We start from the raw sequence: 23,191 nt of genomic DNA on the forward strand, positions 1-23,191 counted from the left end.
ACGAGGGACTTGTCTTTAAACTGAGAAAAAAACATGCCTCCATCTTATCTCTGAGTCACAGACACTGGCGACGTGACACCGGGACGTGCTGGTGGCAGCGCTGGCAGGGAGGGGTGACACGCACCGTGCTGGCAGATCTCACACAGCGGGCAGTCAGAGAAGGCTTGCTTGGCCTTCCTGCTTCAGGCATTCCTGGGGCACTGCTGGAATGGGAGAGGAGCTCAGAAAACTCAAAAAAACCTTTGCTTTCCCTGTCTGAAGTTGCACTAAAATCCACGTGAAAAAGAATGTGAATAATCACAGGGACTCCCAGCACAGCTCTCCCAGCCAGCTGGTGCCTCCAAGGGTGATTCCAGCACTTATCCCCGTGGCTGTTCCTGCAGCAGCACAGGTGGCAGTGCCACCTCAGGGTCACATCAAAGTAATGGGGCAGAGCTGCAGCAGATGCAAGTCCCTGTTGCTCCACCAAATGCTGCAACTGAGGTGTTTGACTGGAGTGTTTAAAAACGTGCTGGCATGAGGGACTGATGGGAGTGCCTGTGTGCACTTGAAGATGTGAGTGCACGGCTCCTTTGAAGCACGTGTGGAGCAGAGATTGTCTCATTCCTGAAAAATAAAGAGTCAAATCCATAAAGGAAAGCACGAGGCTCGTGGGCACTGCTCACACACAGAGTGAAGCAGTTGTGAAACTTCAGTAGCCCTGTGCTCAAAGGGTCCCGAGGAATCAAAGCCATGTGCATGGAAAGGCTGAGAAGAGCTTCCCGAGTTCAGCTGTGCCACCCTGCTCACTCCATCCCAAGGGAGGGGCTGGCCAGCCCCCGCTGATCCCTCTGGAACACACCTAGATCCCAAACAGAGTTAGTGCAAGCTCAGCAGTCAGGAAGCCCATGTGAGTGACCAGCTCAACAAAAACACAGGGCTCACCTCTAGGAAAACAGCCCACTCATCACAAGCTGGCCAGAGCTGCCTCGCTGTCCTACTGTTCACTGACCTTTGGCTGCAGGCCTTGACACCAAAATCCAAACAGAAAATAAGGGAATATCCCATCCCCCAGGCAGCCCTGGTGGTGCCTCTCGCCCTGTTTGATCTCCTGCCCTTCCTCTGTGCCTCCCCCTGCCCCACCTGCTCCCTTCCACCCCGGGGCCTGCCCAGAGGCTCTCCGTGGCTCCTGCCATGCTGAGGGATGTGGCACCCACGCCTTTGGGCTAATCTCCTAGTGTTTATTCTTGCTGTCACAACACCTCCTTGTGTCCTCATTCAATCTGAGAAATAGATGTTCCCTGTGACAACACACAGCCTGGCCAAGAGCAGAGCACAGGGATGGCTCTGAGATCCCACGCCGTGTGGGCAGCTCAGAGTGCGTCAGCACTCGCTGCAGGAGGGAGGACATCACCTTCCTCTGGGGACAGGGCCCTTCCAGGGTGCCCACGGGGACACAGCTCCTCGGGAGTTTGCCTGTTGGATTTCAGTGGGTTTGGGTGTGAACTCGCCTCTCCGCTCAGCCCCACAGAGGTTCTGTGCCCTCCTGGGCAGCCCTGGGATGAGCATTTCACCTGAGGAGAGAAAACAGCTCTCAGCTCACTGGGGTGGGGCTGAGAAAGGGGCAGGGGGCACCGCTGAGCCTGGCTGCCTCAAGATCTGAGTGTTGTCCCCTAAAGGGTCACCCCACCCAGGCAGATGCAGCATCCTGTCTCCAGTACCTGGCACATGAGGTGTTTACCCTGCCTGGACTCCTCTAGCCATGATAATTTTCCTCCTCTGACCTTCTGTGGGGGACTTCAGTCCCCTTCTACCTCCCTCCAACGCTCCCTGGCTTAGGGATTTGGTTGTCTGTCCTTCCTCTCCCTTCAAAATATTTCTCATCTACGACTCTGCTCCCACCTGAGGCTGGAGCAGACAGGGTTTGGTGCTCACTGGTCCATCTCAGGTAGCTCAGGGGCACACTCCAAGGGGAGTTAAGGGGAGCCTGGAGCTTTGCTGGGTATAAACCCATTTCCCCTGTGGTTAATCCAAGCCTGTTAAGGCTGGGCCTCCTGTGGCATGTTTTTGGGGAGTCCCTTTTCAGCCTGTGTGGCAGCAGCATGGCTGGCGTGGTTCTGACAGCACTTTCATCTGCTGACAGATGAAATCAAAATAAAAATTGAATTAGAGGCAGAAAATGAGGAGGCAGCACCAGGAAAGTTCTGCAGTCACAGATACCTGTGTGCATTTCCCCTGATGACAGGAAAAGGCCAGTTCTGCTGTCAGCACTTTGCTCAAAACCCTCGCCCAAACAGAAAACAACTCTCAGGGTGAGGAGGCAAATGAAGAATTTCACATGGCAGTTATGAGAATATCACTCCATATGGTAGTTATGGAGCTGCTCCAAAAGTTTAGGGCCAAGGAAAAGACCAATTCAGCTATGATCTGTTCCACATTTAGCAAATCAAATGGCTTAAACACAGATCCATGGCATGAAGGGACCTCTCTCTGAACTGCTGGACAAACAGGAGGCAGCGTCACAGGAGGATTTTCTTAATGCCTTCCATGACCAGCTCTAACCACATCCCTTCCTGAGGTTGCATAAACCCAGCTTTTGATCAAAATCCCTTCCTTCCTCCCAAAAATAAATGTAAAACAACTTTTAAAAACAAATGTAGCGATGATGAAAGATCAAGACACTGATTCACGTCTCAGAAATCATTCATGTTATTCATTTTACGTAAGGAAGTAGCAAAGGGATTGACAGCAGATTGCAGTGAGGTGAGTCACGAGACTGTGGGACCAGGATGTGGTGCAGCAGGTGGGATAACTGCAGCATCTGAGGATACAGCAAGTGTAGAGCAGCCAGAATCACTGAATATCCCAGCTGGGAAGGGACCCACAAGGATCTCAAATCCAGCAGCAAAAGCTTGGCTGGGAGTGGCTCTGCTTAGTGCCATGATCCTGTCTCATGAAATCAGATTGATTCACTCAAAGGATGATTTACTCAGAAAGTTCTTACCCCCAAGGGAATGGTGCCAAGGCTGCCAGAGCTGCAGGAGCTCTCAGGGCTGCTCAGGGTGGGGGTGTTGGGGTGGCTGTGCAGGGACAGGGGCTGCGCTGATCATCCCTGTGGGATCCAGCTCAGGATATTCCTGGATTCTGTGACAGTTGGCTATAAAAAAGGCAAAATCAACTTTAATTAACAGCACAGTGTGACTCTGTGCCCAGCCTCTGGACCCACTGAAGCAGGTGTGTGAAAAATGTGTGTTTTATGATTGGCTTTTTGCAAATATTCAAATGAATATTGTACCTGTCGTGTTAGAAAGTGATGCTGTCTTCATTCTCTTAAGTAGTGTGGTAAATATAGTTTTAGGTTATAACAAAATGTCAAAATAGAAACTATGCTATGTAGGATACTTTTTTTCTCTCTCAGGAGAAAAAGGACTCTCACCGAGATGGCAGCCACAGGACACCTGAATCTTTCAGAGAAAGAGAATTTATTGCCCCATTATCAGGAGAAACAAATTTCTTCCCACCTCGCTCAGCCATGAAAATGCCATCAGGATTAGGAAGAAGAAGCAGTCACTGACCAGACAGAATCCTGTGTTTGAATGGAATTTATGCATCATGTATGAGATGTATGAATATGCAACAGGCTGTATTTTTGAAGAGTTAATCCTCTGTTAACTGTGTCCTTTTTCGGGCTTGTGCTGCCCAGAAAAAGGTACCTGGACTGTCAATAACTCTTTGTTTCTATTGTCTCATATTGTCTAATCCAAATTGTCCAAAATTTTTATTACTCTAATTATATTGCTATTTTTTATAACCATTTTACTACTATTAAACTTTTAAAATTTTAAAAAGAAGCGATTGGCGTTTTTCACAGGTGGGATCCACGAGCTGAGTACAGAAGGTGCAGGAGGATGGAGAGGGCCCCATCTCTGTCTGCACACAGAATGTTCCTCTCCCAGCGCTCAGCCAGGGCTGGGAGGTCTCTACAGGTGCACAGGGGAGGATGTCCCTGTCTCCAGGTGATGTGGAGATCTGTGTACATGTGAACTCAGCACCGGCGGGGCACAGCGGGGACCGCCGTCCGCAGGGGTCTGTTCAAGCTGGGCTTCCCAGATTTCTGAACCAACCCGGCCCGGCCCAGAACGGGGAAACCGGGGCTGAGAAAAGGCCTGATGGAGGATTCGCCGGAGGGTTGAGGAGGCCGTGAGCGGCACGGAGAGTGGGACCCAGCCCCGGTCGGGCACCATCTCCGGGAGGGAGCCATCCCCGGGCTGGGCCCGGCTGGGCCGCGGGGCAGCCAGGCCGCGTTGCCATGGCGACAGCTCCTCCTCCTTCCCGGCGTGCCCCGCGGTCACACGTGACGTCCTACCCGGAAGAGTTGCCATGGCGGCGGGCGCCCTCGGGGGGCTTGTGGCTGCGCTGGAGACGCACCGGGGCCGCGACCGGGCGGTGAGTGAGGAGGGGATCTGAGCCCCCGGTACCGGGCGGGGAGTGAGGAGGGCGTCTGAGCCCGCCGGTACCGGGCGGGGAGTGGGGGATCTGAGCTCTCCGGTACCGGGCGGGGAGTGAGTAAGGGATCTGAGCTCTCCGGTACCGGGCGGGGAGTGAGGAGGGGATCTGAGCCCGCCGGTACCGGTGGGGGAGTGAGGGCTCTGAGCCCGCCGGTACCGGGCGGGGAGTGAGGAGGGGGATCTGAGCTCTCCGGTACCGGGCGGTGAACGACGGGACTGTAGCGACCCACCCTTAACGGGAATGCAGCACCTGAGGGATTCCTAAGTGCTCGGTGGTGGAAAGGAACGACAAAAAGCGGAGGGGGCACAAACAGTCCAAGCTTTTCCGGTGAATGACGGGATGGAAACGGGAATGGGAGTCCCGGAGCACAAAGCAATGGGGATTGGGTAACGGGAAGAGAAGTTGAAGAGGGAGAGGTGAATTAAAGAAAGGAGAAGAGAAAGAGAGAGGGAGAAAATGAGAGGGGAAAGAGAGACAAAAGACCACCAGCCCCGGCCGGGCCGTGCCGTTCCCCGCAGGTCCGGGCGCTGTCCTACGGCTGCCAGCTGGCGGGGGCAGCGCTGCCCGGCCCCGGGGGGCTGCCCGGGGGGCTCCTGGCCGCCTCTGCCCAGCTCAGCTCCTGCCGCACCGCCCTGCGCCTCTTCGACGACCTGGCCATGCTCCGGTACAGCTGCAGCTACGGGCTGGGCCCCGAGGTGAGCGCGGCTCCGGGGCTCCCGGGCGGCTCCGGGGCTCCCGGGCGGCCGTGCCCCATGTGCCGCTCTGTGCCGCTCCCCGCAGGGCGAGGACGCGCTGGTGCGGGGGCTCTCGGTGCTCTGCAACGCCGCCAACCAGCTCTACTACCCCTGCGAGCACCTGGCGTGGGCCGCCGATGTCGGCATCGTCCGCGCCGCCTCCCAGAAGTGGTGGACGCGGAGCACGGCGCTGTGGGGCTGTGCCCTGCTCCTGGGCATCCTGCGGTACGGGGTGGGCACGGGGAGGTCGTGCCCTGGCATCACCGGGGTACAGCAAAGCTGGGGGAGGTGCTCTTCTTCCTCTAACAGCTGGAGCTGTTAGTGCAGGAGGGAAAATAAAAACTCCTCCGTGTGTTTGGTGCTGTAGGGGATATAACTCTGTGCTTTTCAGATCCCTGAGAATCTTGTTCCAGTTAAGAAGAAAACTGAGCCAGCACAAGTGGTATGATTTCCTTCTGTGGCTGTAGAGCTGATCAGGCAATCCCAGAGTGGTTTGGGTTGGGAGGACCTTAAAGCCCATCCCACCCCCTTCCACGGCAGGGACACCTTCCACTGTCCCAGGCTGCTCCCAGCCCTGTCCAGCCTGGCCTTGGGCACTGCCAGGGATCCAGGGGCAGCCACAGCTGCTCTGGGAATTCCGTCCCAGCCCCTCCCCACCCTACAAAGGAACAATCCCTTCCCAATGTCCCATCCATCCCTGCCCTCTGGCAGTGGGAGCCATTCCCTGTGTCCTGTCTCTCCATGCCCTTTCCCAAAGTCCCTCTCCATCCTTCCTGTAGCTCACCCACACCTGTCAGTTCCCATCTGTAGCCATCACAGCTCTGAGGACATGCTGGACTAATGTGGGAAATGGGTTTGTAGGGCATTCTCAAAGTTTGACAGAAGGCTCACACAGTGTGCATCTGTGTGCAAAACTTGAGATAAGAAATGCTGACTTAGAAATGCCATGGAATAGGACAGACATTGCTGAGAGAGAAATGGAACTAGAAACAAGTTTTAAAGGATGGTTTTGTAAATAAGACTGGATACTTTGGAGAAATAGAACTATGAAAGATGCATTGTAGTGGGACCCACGAGGGGTAATTTTAGATGATTGGCTTTAAGGCATTTACACCATGGTGTGGTTATAGCTGATAGGCCAGGAAACACTTACAATGTATTGTAATTAGAAAATTGTTAACTTCTGATGGTGATGGTGTGAATGATGACATCTGTATTGTCTCACCCTTCACATGAGACTGAAAATGGAATAAAAGTTCTTAAAACACCTCTCAGCTGCCCCATCTCTGGGTCAGAAAAGGGTTTCATCTGACAGACTGTCACTAACATCTCCTTTTCTTCCAGCAGCACTTCACCTCAGAGGCAGCAGAAGCTGAGAGCCCAGGTGAAAGCTGAAGTTCTGAGCATCCTCATGGACACAGCAGATCTCTGCAATGCAATCCACTGGCTGCCTCCAGGATTCCTCTGGGCAGGAAGGTTCCCTCCATGGCTAGTAGGACTCCTGGGGACCATCTCCTCCCTGATTGGAATCTACCAGGCATCAAGAGGAGCAAATTCTGAAGCTGCTTAAGCCAGAGCTGAGCTTCACAAGCCCAGTTTTCACATGGTGAAAGTGCCTTTGGGGAGGCAGGGTGTATTTTAACTTTCCTGGGTTGATGATTGTCCTTCCAGATATCCCATAATCGGGACTGGAATCCAGATGCCTGTTGCAGAGGGGATTGTTTGCAGCTGATAATTTTTATCACTCTTCATCAGAGAAATAATTCAGGTGAATCCTCTGAAAATCAACAATGGGTAAAACTGAGGGGGGAGAGAGTTGCTTCCATCTGTCCCAAAAGATAAATGCAACCTCCCAGTGTTTTTTGCCACTTAAAGGAGCACAGTGGCCACGGTTCTGTCACAGAGAACTGGTAAGGGATGAATCCTGGGAGCTCCCACTCTGGGCTTGGGGCTGCCCCTGAGCCAGGATGGGGCCCCTGTGCTGGGAGTTCTCCAGGAGTTTGGGGTTTGGGCTCAGACAGGAGCCAGCAGGGGTGCTCTTGGTGACCCTTGTGTTTCCTCAGAGGGGAGAGGGGCAGGAATTGCCGCTGGAAGCAGCTTGGACCTTCCTAGCCTGCCTTGCCCGTTTAAGGAGAAATGTTGGGAGTGGAGACTGAGGCTCCAGCTGTGCCTTTGTGGAATGCCACCGGGTGGAGCTCTTCCACCAGGCTCCGGCAGCTGCCAACAGACCTTTTTTAATAAATTTCCTATTTTTTTTTCTTTTTTTCTTTTTTCTTTTTAATAAATCACCTTTCAAAGGAGGAATCAAACCAGTGCCCAGCTGGGGTTTGCACTTACAGTTCTGGGCATTGCCAATAATAAACGACACAAATGCTTCAAAGGTGGCTCTGAGTGATCATTCCTCCTGAAACAGGGAGAAGTTCTTTATCTTCAGCTCTGGAAAGCTCCAGAGCATTAGTGCTGTGTGAGCTGCAGCCCCACATGTGTCACCAGCCTTCCTCCTGCTGCAGTAATTCCCAGTCCCTGCCTGACTGCCATGGAAATGCATCCTTTGAAAGGAGTTCTGCTTACTCTGCGTGTCCCTGCCCCCAGCAGGGCACATGCTGCACTTCCAGGAGCTTTGACCTTGCTTTGTGGGGTGGTTTTTGGCCTGGACACGGGGAGCTGTGTCCTGCCTGTGTTCAAAGAGCAGAGGGAGGCCTGGATACTCTTTATCCTTTGCCCTGTCCTTGGTGTTTATCTGGACCTTGACCCTGCAGTGTCCCTGAGGATGTGGCTGTGCTGGGGATTTGCTGCCAGACTGGCAGGATTTGGTACAACTCAGGGCTTACCTGGAGGAGACTCTTGTTTGTTCTCTCCTTTTCTCAGTCCTGTGCCTGAACAGGGGGAGCACCCAAGTCCTCTCTGGCTGTTGCCTGGTCCTGTCACCCACTGTGGTGGCTCCTGCAGCAGTTTAGTGGTTTTTAATAATAAATCAGATTTCTTTTTTGTTCTTAACCCCATCGAATCATTCCTCCAAGACTCACTGGACTGCTCAGCACAGGACAGCACTATTAGGTATTCATATATTCTAGTATTAATACTAATGCTATACAGGACAATTGAAGCTCTGCCAATTTAAAAAAAAACAAGACAAGAAGCCTTGCATAACCTCTGATGCCAAATTAATAAACCTCTTAACCATGCACTAATTTTAATGTGGAGAAAGGACACTGTAAACTGCTCTAAGTACATTTGCTTCATCAATTCCTCAACAAATGACCTTAATTTACAGTTGGTAAAGCTGCAACGTGCAGAGATAAATCAAAATTGGGTAATTCAGAATTTCTGGAATTTGTTTTTTCTTGAGGTAGTTTTGCTCCCCGCTGACACACAGTGTTTAAACACCTGTGGTGGCTGCTGCTGCCTCTCCAGGGCAGCACTCACTCATTTTTAGCACAAGGCCTTGTGCAGGCAGACCCGATCCTCCCAAAATTTGGTGATTTTCTTCTCTTTTCCGATGTGGCCTCCGAGAGAAGGTGACAGTTCCTTCCCTTGGCCAGGAAAGCAGCCTGCCCTGCTGTCGGTGATGCGATGATGGGCCGGGCTTCACAGCTCTGAGGGGTGCTCCCTGCAGGAAACACTCGCTGAGCAGGGCTGGTCGGTTCGGCCGCGAGCTGCCTTTGTCAGCAGCCGGGATCCAAAGGGCGCTGCCGGTCCCGGCGCGGCCGCCCCGTTTATGGCCCTTTATGGCGGGGTGGCTCCGTCCGCAAAGCTCGGCAGCCTCAGATCCGCCGTCCCGGCCCCGTGCCGCGATGCTCGGGCCGGGGGACGCCGGGGGACAGCGGTGCCACACCGGGGACAGCGGTGCCACACCGGGCGACACCGCGGGTCCCGCACACGTGGGGAGGGGACACGGCCACGCTGCCCGCGGGCAGGGCGGGGCCAGCGGGCTGCGCGTGCGCGCGGCTGGCCCCGCCTCCCATTCACAAAGGGAGAGTGCCGCGCGCCGCGGCCGCTGATTGGCTGCGGGGCGGGCGGGGGCGGGGCCGGCGCGGGGCGGCCACGCGGCGGCGGCGGAGGGGCGGCGGCAGAGCCGGAGCGGAGCGGGACCGGGCGGGACCGGGCACGGAACCGGGTACGGGATAGCGGGGACCGGGCACGGAACCGGGTGCGGGATAGCGGGGACCAGGTGGGACTGGGTACGGAACCAGGCACGGAACCGGGTACGGGATAACGGAGACCGGGTACGGAACCGGATACGGGATAGCGGGGACCATGCGGACCACGGGATAGCGATCGGGTACAGGACAGCGGGGACCATGCGGAACCAGGTACGGCACCGGGTATAGGACAGCGGGGACCGTACGGCACCGGGTACGGGAACGGGTACGGGATAGCAAGGACCGTGCGGGACCGAGTACGGAACCGGGTGCGGAACTGGGTGCGGGACCGCGTACGGCAGCGGGTGCTGGGTGACGGGGACGGGGTACGGAACCGGGTACGAGATAGGGGGGACCGTGCGGGACAACTGGACCAGGTGAGGAACCACGGGGCCGGGTGCAGAATAACTGAGTCAGGCGGGACAGCGGAGCCGGGTGGGACCCGCGGGTCCGGGTGCGGGAGCTCTGAGCCGGGTGCGGGACCCTTGAGCTGGGTGCGGGTCCGCGGGGCGGGCTGGGCACGGGCATCACCGGGAGCGCACATCGCCCCCTCCCCGGTACTGCATGAGGCCCGGAGGAGTCGTGCGCTGCACGGGTGTTTAGTCCGGGAGCTCCCGGTGCCCCGTTTCGGTCGGTGCCCCGCGGCTGAGCAGTGCTCCCGGTGCCCCGTTTCGGCACGGCCGGTACCGCGCTCCTCTCGGCGGCCGCCGTCCCGCCGCAGCCCCGGCCGTGCCGTGGCCGGGCCCGCGCTGCCCGTGCTGACTCGCCGGTTTTGCCCCGCAGAGCAGCCTCAGCACTATGTCCGTCAGCAGCCACGAGAACCGGAAATCCCGCTCGAGCTCCGGCTCCATGAACATCCACCTCTTCCACAAACCGGGCCACGCCGACAGCCTCCTCACCCAACTGAACCTGCTCCGCCAGCAGAACCTCTTCACCGACGTGGTGCTGCGGGCGGGGAACCAGAGCTTCCCCTGCCACCGCGCCGTCCTGGCCGCCTGCAGCCGCTACTTCAACGCCATGTTCAGCGGGGGCCTGAAGGAGAGCAGAGATGGCGAGGTCAACTTCCACGACTCGCTGCACCCCGAGGTGCTGGAGCTGCTGCTGGACTACGCTTACTCAGCCCGGGTGCTGATCAACGAGGAGAACGCCGAGTCTCTGCTGGAGGCCGGCGACATGCTGCAGTTCCAGGATATCCGGGACGCTTCGGCCGACTTTCTGGAGAAGAATCTCTACCCTGGGAACTGCCTGAACATGCTGCTGCTGTCCGATGCCCACTGCTGCGAGCGGCTGCTGGAGCTGTCCTGGAGGATGGCCTTGGCCAACTTCACCTCGCTCTGCAAGACTGAAGATTTCCTCCGGCTGCCCAAAGACAAGCTGCTGGAGCTGGTGGAGAGCGAGGAGCTGGAGGTGGAGGACGAGACGCTGGTCTACGAAGCCGTTATCGGCTGGATCCGCTACGATTTGCCCCGGCGCCACGAAGTTCTGCCCGAGTTGCTGCGCTCCGTCCGCCTGGCCCTGCTGCCCGAGTCCTACCTGCGGAAGCAGGTGGCCTGTGAGAAGCTGGTGACCAGCCACAAGCTGGGGGAGGAGATCGTGGCCGACGCCGTGCGCTGCAAAATGAAGATCCTGCAGAACGACGGCCTGGTGACGGGCTGCTGCGCCCGGCCCCGCAAGGTCAGCCAGGCCCTGCTGCTGCTCGGGGGCCAGACCTTCATGTGCGACAAGATTTACATGCTGGACCATAAAACCAGCGAGATCATCCCTCGCGCCGACATCCCCAGCCCCCGCAAGGAGTGCAGCGCCTGCGCCATCGGCTGCAAGGTCTACATCAGCGGCGGCAAGGGCTCCGAGAACGGCGCTTCCAGGGACGTCTGGGTGTACGACACCCTCCACGACGAGTGGGCCAAAGCTGCTCCCATGCTGGTGGCGCGGTTTGGCCACGGTTCTGCCGAGCTGGACCACTGCCTGTACGTGGTGGGGGGTCACACGGCCATGAGCGGCGCCTTCCCGGCCTCTCCCTCCGTGTCCCTCAAGCAGGTGGAGCACTACGACCCTCAGCTGGACAAGTGGTCGCTGGTGGCTCCTCTCCGGGAAGGCGTGAGCAACGCCGCCGTGGTGGGAGCCAAGATGAAGCTGTTTGTTTTCGGGGGCACCAGCGCCAACCAGAACAAGCTGCCCAAGGTGCAGTGCTTCGACCCCTGCCAGAACCGCTGGACGGTGCCCGCCAGCTGCCCCCAGCCCTGGCGCTACACGGCCGCCGCCGTGGTGGGCAGCCACGTCATCGTCATCGGCGGGGACACGGAGTTCTCCGCCAGCTCCGCTTACCGCTTCCACAGCGACACCTTCCAGTGGTCCAAGTTTGGGGATGTCACTGCCAAGTGCATCAGCTGCCGCGCTGTCACCTCGGGGAACAGGCTCTACGTGGTGGGGGGGTACTGCGGGGCTCAGCGCTGCAAAACCCTGGACTGCTACGACCCCTCGTCCGACACGTGGAGCAGCGTCACCACGGTGCCCTACTCGCTCATCCCCACCGCCTTCGTCAGCACCTGGAAGTACCTGTCGGCCTGAGACCTGGAAGGTAAATAGCTGTGGGTCAGGCAGAGCTCCTCTGTGTCAGGTTAAAACTTGAGGGGCAGATGCACGTGGCTCTGGACTGGAGTTGTCCTAGAGAACAGCTTTGTGTGTCAGCTCCAAAACTTCCAGGCTGGTGGTGTGGGATCTAAAAGCCCTGCAGGAGAGAGAAGGTCCCTCTAGGTGCCGAAACGCTGCAGGGAGAAGATCAGTGTAAATAACAAGACTCTTAACCTGGCATCTTGGCCCGTGCAAAGATTTTGGGGAATGCTGTGTGCGGGGATTGGGTGTCGTGCCTGGGTCAGGAGGCTGGAGGAGCTGATGTTTGTGCAGGCAGGCTGTCTGCAGGAGTGGGACAGACCCCGTGGTGCCACCGGCTCTGGCTGCTGCTTTTAGCACTGCCTCCTCCTCCTGGTGCCACGCTTAATCTGCCAGTGGCACCCAAATGTCTTGTGGGACGCCAGGGCTGTGAGCTGGTGCCAGAACAAGATTATAGCTGGGATTTAGTCCCAGAATGGTGGGTAATTGCATTTATAAGACAAGCCTTGTCTATGTATAAACACAGGGTTTCTCTGCTTCTAATTATTCCCTGGTGTCCCTTTCATGCCATTGCTTTTCTGCTACACAGAGATTGACTTTCAACATTTGCAACTGGAATTAAATCTTTCTAAAGGCTTTTGGCAGAAACTATGCCAGTGAATCACAGACCCTGCAGGGTTTTGCCTTTCTCCTTGCAAGAGTCGCGCTGTCTAAATAAAATTATTTACTGTAATAAAATATCCAGTGATACCTTTAGAAAATTCCTGGCTGTAGAGGGGAATCAGCAGGCATTGCTGGGATTTCTCTGGGATTTGAGGCCTGAGGAGTGGGGTTGGGGTTGCTGTGCCTTGGTCTCACAATACTCTGCTCTGCACCACAGGCTTCACACCTGATTTTGCCAAGTGCCTCCCTTGACTGAGGATCCAGATGGAACACACAGGCAGCAGGAGCACCTCCTCCCACCTGGCAGCTCTGTGAGCTGGCTGCCATCAGCACCAGCAGGGCTCAAGGCAACTGGGTTTTGGCTTTGAATTGTTTCTGCAAATCCATCCCCTTGTTCAGGCCAGGGAGGGGACGGCACGGAGGGACCTCCTTGGGCTGGCAGCTTGTGCTGTCCCTTGAGACAGCAAAAGGTTTCCAAGCGTTCTCCTAACTTGTGTGATCTCAGAGCAGGAACCAGAGGGATCATTTTGGTTTCAGTGATACTGGAAAGGAGAAAGAACACTCCTGACCAGCTGCAGGACTGCACTGCTGGGATTCACAGCACCCAAGCAGTAGCCTGGAATGTCAGAACATGTGACAGTACTTTGCCCAAGGGCTGGTTCTGCACATTTATTTCTTTTTTTATACAGCAGTTTTGTGTGTTTATTACTCAGCCTGGAGCTGCTTCAATAAATCTGAATAAAATCCACCGTGTCCCTTGCCTGTTGTGTGTGCTTAAGGTGCAGGTTTTCCCAGCCCACACTTGAGACCATATTTAGTAGAACAGTGAGGAGCATTCCCTGCTGCAGTGCAAATCCAGAGCTCAGATCTTCCTGTGTCTTTGTAACTTGGGGACTGAGGAAAGCTCAGATCTCACACTGCCTTCTAGCTTTGAAGGAAACACAAATCTCTTCAAAACTTCAAAGATTAAGGTATTCTCTGCCCTTTCCTGGTAGAGAGTGGGGTTTCCTCACTCTCCAAAAGAATGGGAGAAGGTGCTGCCCCTTCTGTCCCAAAGAGCTGTGTGCTCCAAGCCCTGCTCCAGGTGAGGGGAGGCAGTGCCTGGGAAAGAAAAGCACTGTTAGGGTGGGGGGGTGAGACAGGAACCAGCATGGTCAGAGGAAACAGGCACCAAAGGTACAACCAACTGTCTCACCACAGAAGCATGGTTTGGGTGTGATCCATTATTTCAGAATTCAATAAATCAATGTCACAACTCTTCCGAGCTGCTTGCACAGGCAAGAGCTGGCAGGAAGGGAAGGAAGGGAGCTGCCCTGCTGCTGGGGGCTGCAGCAGATGCATCAGTTTCATTTCTACCCCTTTTTCTGATTCTTTTTCCATTTTCAGCCCCCAGGCTGGGCCTTTTCTCATGCACCTTTGTTGTGCCTCCTCTCCATGGCTGGCTGAGCCCAAGGGGAACTCGTCAGGCTGCAGGGAAAGGAGCCCACAGCCCACCTGAAGCACACAGGCAGCAGCAGGGACACAGACTCATTTTGATGAGAAAAGGCTTTTAAAATCACGGGATCCAACCATCCAGCAGCTCCCAGCCTGGCTGTGCCTTGCAAGAGGAGAAAATCACAGCACAGAACTCTGCTGGGACCAGCAGCTGTCTGGAAGTGTCTCCAGCCCTGTTATCCAGCCAGGAGCTGCCTCACCTTTGTTACATCTCCAGCTACTCCTGAGGGCTGGCCAGAGTCCGATGGTGCTCGGGGAGCCGCCGGAGTGGAGGTTTCATTCATGGCTGTTGGAGCAGCAGCAGCTGTTTTGTTTATGCTGCCAAGCAATGAGCGCTGGCTCCCCGCCACATCCGCCTCCCGCTCGGGGGATGGGGCAGCTTCCAGCAGCACGGATCCGTCTGCCCGGGCGTTATCTGAGCCAGGCTCGGGTGTTCCCAGCTGGGGGAGCGAGCCCCAGCTCTGCTGCTGATGTTCCCTCCTTTCAATCCAACCCCTCTCAGGGAGAACCGGCGCTCCGAGCACACCTGGGCCGGGCGGCCCCGCCGTGCCTCCCATGCGGGCAGCACAGCCGGCCCGGGCTGCATCGCTTCGGATCATCCTCCTCACCTGGCAGAGAGCCCCGTCCTGTCCCCCCAGCTCCGCCTCCTCCTGGCAGGAACCGGCTCCCAGCTCCCGGAGTACCCTGGGGAAAACGAGGGAGCCTCACTGGTGTGTGCCCGAGCGCTCCCAACAGACCTGTTCTCCCAGTTTGACATTTCCATGCGTGGATCTGCTTCAGTGCCAGGGCCAGAAGGTTCAGGCCAGCTGAGCTGGAGGTGAATTTGGTTTAGAGGTGAATTTGGTTGCTGGGTAGAAATCCTCATGAATTCATAGAATTCATTTAGAATATCAGCATATCTCAAACCTAGACTTCTCCTAGCTCAGATCCCCACTTCTGGAGGTGTCTGCACCTCCAGCTGCAGGAGTTGGACCCCAGCCCAAAGTCACACCTGGAAGATGTGATGTCCCATGGGCATGACAAGGCTCAAAGGCAAAACAACCCAAGTGGGACATCACTGTCCCATGGGATGCTCCTCTTCTCACACAAAGCTTAGAAGCCACCACAGCCAGAGAAGTTTGGGGTCAGACTGACCCACCTCCCTCCTGGCCACAAGACAGACAGACAGACAGGGTTGATTTTAAGGGAATTGCTGCTTGGGTTTGTAGGTGCCTCCTGCTCAGCAGCTCCTGCTGCCAGAGCACCAAGACAGCTTTGTGGCCTTTCTCCCTTCCAAGCACAGCAGTGGCTGAGAAATTCCCCTTCCTGGTTAAGATGGATATGCATCAAGACAATGTTCTGCAGCACACCCACCTCACATCTAGCAAGGAACTGTTACAATGATAATTCATGGCAGCCCAAGAAAAACAAAGCTTTAATTACACACTGTATGGTTTTGTTCATGTCTTCCAATGTTCCAGAAGGAAAAGGGACATTGCACACCTGAAATTCCCTGGCAGATCTGCATTCCATGTGTAGTCCTCTGGGATGGCTTCAGGTCTAGCAAGCCACTGTGCTCCAAACAGAAATGACATCAGCTGCTGCTCTGACCCAGGAGAGGCACATCCACACTGTGCTGTCAGCAAGGAGTTTTCATGGTCCTGTGCACAGGGAATCATGGAATGGTTTGGGCTGGAAGGGACCCCAAAGCCCATCCAGAGCCACCTCTGCCATGGCAGGGACACCTCCCACTGTCCCAGGCTGCTCCCAGCCCTGTCCAGCCTGGCCTTGGGCACTGCCAGGGATCCAGGGGCAGCCCCAGCTGCTCTGGGCACCCTGTGCCAGGGCCTGCCCACCCTGCCAGGGAACAATTCCTGCCCAACATCCCATCCAGCCCTGCCCTCTGGCATGGGAGCCATTCCCTGTGTCCTGTCACTCCATCCCTTGTGCAAAGTCACGAACCCCAGAACAAAGTGATGCTGCCCTGCCTGAGCCTCCAGTGCCTGTGACAGTCCCAGAGCTGGGGACCCTGTGACCCTGACCTCCAGCACTGCCAGCTCCAGGAGGGTTTGGCTTTTATCCTCTGCCAGATCCCACGGGCACAGCAGCAGCAAACAATGCAGGACAGGCCCCACATCCCTCATCTGCTGAGCCTTGGGCTGGCCCCATCGCTGGGATGAGAAATGAAACCGGATTTGAATCACAGGGCTGAGGAAAGGCAGCAAGCAGCACATTCCCACTGCTGGAGCACGCTGCGGAGCCAGCATCCTCTGTGCATGTTTGTCCTCGAGCATCTGGCTCCCAGATGAATCCCAGATGCACGTATGGGAACCATCAGCCTTGTCTCACCCACATGAAAGAGGGAGGTTTAGCATAAAGCTGGTCATTGCCGATGGCCTCGGCGTGATTCATCCACAGAAAGAATGTGGTTTGGGTTTCGGGTTAATTAGCTGCAGATTGGGGAGGGAGACAAGGCAGGGCGGAGCTGCCGGGATATCGGCGTGAGCAAGTTAGCAGCTCTGAAGGCACCGCCAGTGTGTCCTGAAGTCACACCCTGCCTGAAGTCACACCCTGCTGTCCCACAGGAGTGACAGCCTCACCGCTGCCACTGCCAGGCAAGGTGTTTGCAATCCCCGAGGAATGTCTGCCTTGCTGTTGTGGCAAAAACTGAACATAGCAACACCTACACACCTTTGAACGCGGATGGCTGCAGCAGCACCAAGCTTCTAACACATGCAAATTCTGCCCAGCATTTCAACTTGCCTCTGCTGAGCTCTGGGCTGCTGCAGCTGGGCAGTTCCCAGTGGGAATCTGTGCTGCAGGGATCCCTCCTGGCCATGTTAACCCCTGGATCTCCCTGATCCAGGCTCTTCTTGCCTTCCTGGAAACAATTCCTACAGGTCTGACATGAAAACAGCGCAGGGCAGCTCCCCTTAGCTTCTCTCCTAGACATTCCCTCCCTCCTGTCCCCCACAAAACCACTTGGATTCCACTTCTTGCTGCCAAAAAAGATTTAGAAATGGACATGGAGTGGCTGGCCTTGCTGTGGTGACACAGACACGAGGTCTGGAAGCACAGAGGCAGTGACTGATCTCCAGCAGGCACTGTGGCTCAGCTCCCAGGAGCTCCACAGATGGAAGAAATATTTTCCTAAAAAGAGCACAAGCAAAAGCTTCTACACACTCACTTTGAGACGTCATTCTCTCACATGACAGCCTGTTAGCTCCCATAAAGACCAAATTTTAAACATTGGTCTGTCTAGAACTCTTTGATTATTTATGTATGTGGAAAAGTAGAAAAAAAAAATTTGTTTTTCCAGTGAAGTTCCAGTTTGCGTCACAAGCCAGATGTCACATGCACTTCAGAGGCTGACAAATGCTGGCTTGTTTTACTGACTCCTGCACACAAAGGCCCAGGGACCCCCAAAGCTGCTTTGGTAAGGCCCAAAGGCAGTGACAGGCACACCACACCACTGGCACTGCCACCAGCCCTGGCTGCAGCAGGAATCTGATGGCAAACCCCTCCCTCCTCCTCGAGCACCAATCCACGGCCCAGCTCTCCCACTGTCTGCCTGGTTTTGCATCTGTTCTGCTCTCTAGAAACGACTGGAGGTTACAGCTCCTGGATTTGCTTGCCAGCTGTGCCAGCAGTGGGGATTTCAGCAGGAAACTCAGCCTGCCCCAGCGCTGGGAAGAGCAGCCCCAGCCAGAGGCTATGGGATGGTGCTGGCAGCAAGGGCTGCCAAACTGGCACGAGCACTAGGGAGAAAGTTTCTATTTTTGTTATCCTTGTTCCAAGTGGGAACCGATACTGCCTGGGACAGAGCCAGGCATGTCTCAGGCTGGCACCATGCAAAGCACCTCCAAGCTAATGTAAGCAACTTAACCAAGCTCTCTCTCACCAGCAGAGTTCAGATGTTTGGGAGCAGCTGATCTTTCCCTCAGGTGCTCACCTCACTGCCAAGGGCTGCAGCTATTTGTATTTCTGCACTGAATAGCTCCTGCGCTCCGTCCTCTCCTTTGGAAAAATGTCACAGTTTTGTTCTTGTGGCACATTATTTCTGTCCAGGGTAGAAAATGAGAAGCACGTGAGAAGTGGCAGCTGCTTTGATCTTCATTCAAATAGAAAACAATAAATAATTCTATAAAGGCAGACAGTTTTTAAATGTTCTTTTTTTTATTGCTAGAAGTTGGTTTCAGTCCTATTGCAGCTCTGAAATCCTTCAGTGGAGAAACATTGCAATCATTGTAAAAATCATCATTTGGTGTGCTAAGATCATGTTTACAATTAATCAAGAGTGCACAATTCAACAGAATATTAACATTTAACCATCAACTTTACAAATAAAATAAAGACTAAAAAGATGTTGCTACTGCACTATCAACAGTAAAGGAAATATTTACAATGTTTACACCCTAACGAAAAAACAAAACCAAACTCTTCCCCAACAAAATGGTCAATTTAACCATGGACCATGATTATTTATTAAATCTTTACAGTGCAAGGTGGGCCTAGAAACCAGACCTAAGACTAAAGAGTGTCAAGAGAGTTCACAGCTCTGAGTGAGATGCACGCAGTTATGCCAACAGGATCTACACCCATGAGAGATCTCCTTCCGGCTACAGACAGAAATGGAATTTGAAATCAACTTTTCTAAAGTGCTCCAATTTCTTTCAGTACAAAAATATAAAAAACTGATTTATAAACATGGCACAAATGTTATGAACCAGAGCTCACACATGCTGTTTGAAGAGGACCGTGCTGATGGAGGATGATGAAGTCGCCAGTGGTTACGAAGATGTTGGGTCTGGTCTCGAAGAGAGAGCAGGGGAAGGCTTTGCTTTGCCTACAGCACTTGTGTAACCTGGCATGCAGATCTGTTTCCTGGTAAATGTGAGAACTGCTGGGGAAGACAACAAAATCTCCAAACTCCCTTGCATGGGGGGCACAACACACAGGGACTCCACTGAGCAGCACCGGGGAGCCTCGGCTCCCATTCCGCAGAGTTAGAAGTAAAATGAAATAAGTATTTTTAACCCTTTCCTAGTTTAAGTTTCGACTCTCATTGTAAATGCAAATGACAAACACCAAGCTCCATGTATGCAGAATCATCTGACCACTACTCAGAAAGACAAAACTGCCTGCAAATTATTTAGAATGACTCCTAGCTGTGCAGGAAGGCGAGTACCTGGATGAGCAAGCGTCTCTAGGAACACCAATTCTTCTGCCTCACGCTGGGGGATGAGCAGCGATCTCAACTCGTGGGACATGCCACAGCTACAATCCACAGACAGCACAGTTAAAAACTAGGGAAGCATCCACAACACACACAGGGCAGCTGTGCTCAGCACTAGTGGCCATGGAGGCATCCTCAGCCTGGAGCACGGAACCTCCACGTTCCAGATGGGAAGAGGAAGAGGAAGCCTCCTTAACACCAGAGTTCAAATTGAAATCAGAACCATAGAAACAGCCTCTACATTGCAACACCACAATATTGAAGGACAAACATGCTGATAATTTTAAGGCTGTGACACCAAGCAAACAGGGCGGCAGTTCAAAGCTCGTGCTGGCATTTCCTCCACACCCCAGCTCAGAAAGAAGCCAAAAGGCACCTGGGAGGCACAGAATTTTGAACTGTCTAATCCTCAGAAATCACTTAAAAGGAAAGTTTTAGCTGAAGTGATCAAAAAGTCCAATAGGAAGGATGTAACTCAGAATCAATAGCAGTTACTTAGCCCAGGACACAGCAGTACTTTGCAAACTAGTTCACCTAGAATAGTTCTTTTTCTAGGAAGAAGATTTGAATGAAGAGTCCAAAACCAGTTCACTCAACTGGAGTGATTTGCTAACAATTTCACAGATTCAGTTTTGCACAAGTGAAGAGACCCATGATTCATTTAAAGAAAGTCATATTCAGTAAAAGAAAATAATTCACTTGCTTCCCTTGGCCTTTCATGGATCCCCTGCCCACACTCTGGCAGCAATGAGGTATCACAGCACCTGCTAATTCCCAAACCTTCTCCAGGCTGACCCAAGTGACAGCAGACACCACCTCTGCTCAGGGTGCAGACAGGTTTCATAAAGGAGCTGCAGCCAGACATGTGCACTGAGGACAGAGAATGACTTCTAAGGTCATTTCTCAGCTACAGATTGAAGACCCATATTCCAAGGAGCTTTTGGAGTTTGAGCCAACAGCCTGCCTTGTCACAGGCCTGGGTCCATTTGTTAACAGCCAAAACTTATTTCAAGCACTGCTGACAAGAAGTATTCAAAAAGTTAATGTTAAAGATAAAACATTAAAATAAATAGGGCCTCACTGCAGACTTTATTTTGCACATGTCGCTGTTGTATATTCAAATTTGTCCACTGCACAGAAGAAGAAAGCAGCCAGTCAGCTGCTCCAGCCCTTCCAACACTCCCTCCCATACTTTTGGACAGGCACAAAATAAACCTAAATAAATGTTTCCAAAATTTGCTTCCAAGCACCCAAACCGACATCCCTTTTTGGCTGAGGTGTTTTACTCCACTGATGCAACTTAGCTTTGGGCTAAAACTCCTAAAAAACTGGTAATTTAAGGCAGTGGGGGCATTGAGTTTTCACTAGGAGTGGCCCAAACCACAGCATGAAGGAGAGAACATCCTGTGCATTCCTGCTCCTTCCCTGTGTGCTTCCAGGGGAAATTACAGGGGGCCAGAGTCTGCACATCACCCAGGGGAAAAATCAGTGCCAGTCCTACAGAGCTGCTGGATCCCACTGATTTTAAGAATTCCCCTCCATTCCAAGCTAACTTTTTGGAATGCAAAAACAGAATAAGGAGTGGAACTCTGTTCTAATCACCAAAGATAACAACACCACCAGTCCCACTCTGTTTCCTGCTGACAATCACTCCAGGTTCTGCAATGCTGCTGATTTACCACGCAGTCCTTTGGAATTAAAGCCAAGTGTGTCCAATTTCACTTGCTGGGGGCTGGGGGAGCATCCCCAATCTGGTAATGAGCCATTCAGTTTGGAGTTTCCTCTCAATGAACTCAGTGCCACTGCCTCAGGTTTGTACCAGCACCACTCAGCTAAGAAAAAGACCCTTAAATCCAAGAACTGTTCCAGCAGGAGTGCTTGTCCCTAAGACCTATTCAGTATTTTCTAGCTTATCTTTCCCCTTTCTTCAATTTCTTGTCTGAAGGCAATAACCCAAATTATCACCATGTGAAAATATAAACTGCTGCTGTTTTCTGCTGAAAATTGATAAAGTTTCTTGCAGTGTAACTACTGAAATAATTTTAAAACTTTCAAGCAAAGAGAAGTTATGGCCTTAAAGACATCACTAACATCACACAGGGCCTAATCACAGGGACAGCTCAGAGGAGACTGGCAAACACCACTGGATCCCTTGGATGGAGAACTGACCAGACCTTCCATCCACTGCTGCTAAAATCACTTTAAATCAGTTAGAGGTATTAAAAAAAGCTATTATCAATCACGTCCTGAAAGGCATTAATCCAAGATTTTAAGCTTTGAGATCCTGATTCCTTTAATTCTGTAACAATACCCCTAAACAATCTCTCCTGTGCATCATTATCTGACCAGTCACACTCAACACACACCAGAACACACATCCTTGGGTGAGGGTGGGAAAAGAATCTGGGACACAGGGTGAAAAACACAACACAAAATGACTGTGCAAATTACTACAAAGGGAAATAATGCCTTTTTGAGCAGAACACTTAATGTCACCACCATTCCATGATCAAGAACTGACCCATTTCACAAGAGGTATCAAAGCTGGTTTAGCTGAAAGCAGCTAAACACAGGTTTAGCTAAGAGTATTTTTTTATTATAATTATTTTTAATTCTAAAACCAAACAGTTCTTATTCCCTTCATTCCTAACACGATGCTGCAGAGAAGTCTCTGCAGCAACAGCAGCTTTGATATCTTCTGGTACTGGGAGTAAAGTCCCAACAAATTAACAGACAAACAAAGGATGCAGAAAACAGGATTAAACAAGACAATAAATTACTGCATTTGAACACTTCTTAAACATGTCTTCAGCAAAGAACAAAATCCAAGTCTCTAAATTCATTCTGAACCAACTCAGGAGTTTGCCTGGGAACCTGTACTGCTGTCCCCAACAGGGAGACAGGGTCCCAGTGATGCTGGTGGCCAATGAAATGTACATTCAGTCCAACTCTTCATCATCACTGTGAATTCTCACACGTCCAACCCTTCTCCTCCACAAACAGGTGGAGCTCCTGCCCCTTGAAGATGCTGTCAGAAGCTCACCTTACCTTCTCTTCCACTCTACCTGGCCACGGGGTTTGTACCACTGGGTTCACAGTGCCTGGCACACCTGGCTGGGAGGGGACTGGCTTGCTGTCACCTGGTTACCAACACACAACCCATTACTGACCTGGACCTGGGAAAACAGATTTATAAACTTGCAGCCATTTTGGGGCCTACTACTAAAACTTTTTACATAAAAGTCTGGGTGGTTCAACATCACCAGTAACAATTTACAAGATGGTGCCCATGAACAGTTACATTCTCCAAAAAGAGCACATTACAATAAATGTCAGAATTTTAACATGCTCTGAATTGATATAGCCATGCCATGTGTCAACACACTGGAGAATTGAAAAGCAAATTGTTACTACTGTGCCCTCATTCTGAGCTGCTGGCAGAGAAGCCAACAAAGCAGGACAGTAATCCTGGTCTGGTCCTTGCTTGTAGTAACTGGGCAGGGATCAGAAGACATCCACGTCGGGTCTCCATCACCGTGCACACTGGGGCCTGAGTTCTTGAAACAGTGTGTCAGGTGATTCATCTTCAAATGCAAACAATTAGAAGAAAATGACATCTTCTTTGCTGGTATCATCTTGCACATTCAACAGATTGGGCTGAGAGGGCACCAGGGGCTGAACCTGAACGTTATTGGGCTTGAAGAGGGTCGCTGAGGCAGATGAAAGTGCTTCTGGCTGAGCATCTGTAGGGCCATACAGTTCTAGAGGAGAAAAAAATGGAAGAAGACATAATCATAACACTGCAAAGAGAGCCTGAGGCACTTCCATGGACAGGCAAGTTGGCC

The 23,191-nt window shown here is 53.0% G+C and overlaps 3 protein-coding genes across 6 annotated transcripts in view; 2 read left to right on the plus strand and 1 right to left on the minus strand.

The window, feature by feature from the left end:
* Positions 1-4,352: 4,352 nt before the first annotated feature.
* Positions 4,353-7,746, plus strand: PEX11G (peroxisomal biogenesis factor 11 gamma). Of its 3 annotated transcripts, XR_014616722.1 has the most exons (6): positions 4,353-4,425; positions 5,007-5,183; positions 5,269-5,447; positions 5,614-5,664; positions 6,567-6,990; positions 7,286-7,746. XR_014616722.1 is itself a non-coding variant. In XM_084220899.1 (5 exons), exons 1-5 carry the CDS (start codon positions 4,360-4,362, stop codon positions 6,790-6,792), a joined length of 699 nt encoding a protein of 232 aa, XP_084077025.1. In that variant the 5' UTR covers positions 4,353-4,359; the 3' UTR covers positions 6,793-7,740. The 3 variants fall into 3 exon arrangements, 2 of the variants coding, with proteins under 2 accessions (XP_084077025.1, XP_084077026.1); XM_084220899.1 differs by having other exon boundaries at positions 6,567-7,740; XM_084220900.1 differs by having other exon boundaries at positions 6,570-7,739.
* Positions 7,747-10,162: 2,416 nt separating this feature from the next.
* LOC311162572 (ectoderm-neural cortex protein 1-like) lies at positions 10,163-13,385 on the plus strand (the record flags this gene model as incomplete). The annotated part of the gene is made up of 2 exons (XM_084220974.1): positions 10,163-11,942; positions 12,855-13,385. One exon carries the CDS (start codon positions 10,163-10,165, stop codon positions 11,930-11,932), a length of 1,770 nt encoding a protein of 589 aa, XP_084077100.1. The 3' UTR covers positions 11,933-11,942; positions 12,855-13,385.
* A 4,881-nt stretch (positions 13,386-18,266) lies between these two features.
* Positions 18,267-23,191, minus strand: part of ARHGEF18 (Rho/Rac guanine nucleotide exchange factor 18) — a 48,443-nt gene continuing 43,518 nt past the window's right edge. For both annotated transcript variants that reach the window (XM_084221325.1, XM_084221324.1), the window contains exon 31: positions 18,267-23,107. In XM_084221325.1, the coding sequence (XP_084077451.1) occupies positions 22,947-23,107 (161 nt within the window). In that variant the 3' untranslated portion in view covers positions 18,267-22,946. The remainder of the gene's footprint in view (positions 23,108-23,191) is intronic.

Source organism: Fringilla coelebs (genome assembly GCF_963513975.1).
Source record: "Fringilla coelebs genome assembly, chromosome: 24".
NCBI classification, from domain to species: domain Eukaryota; kingdom Metazoa; phylum Chordata; class Aves; order Passeriformes; family Fringillidae; genus Fringilla; species Fringilla coelebs.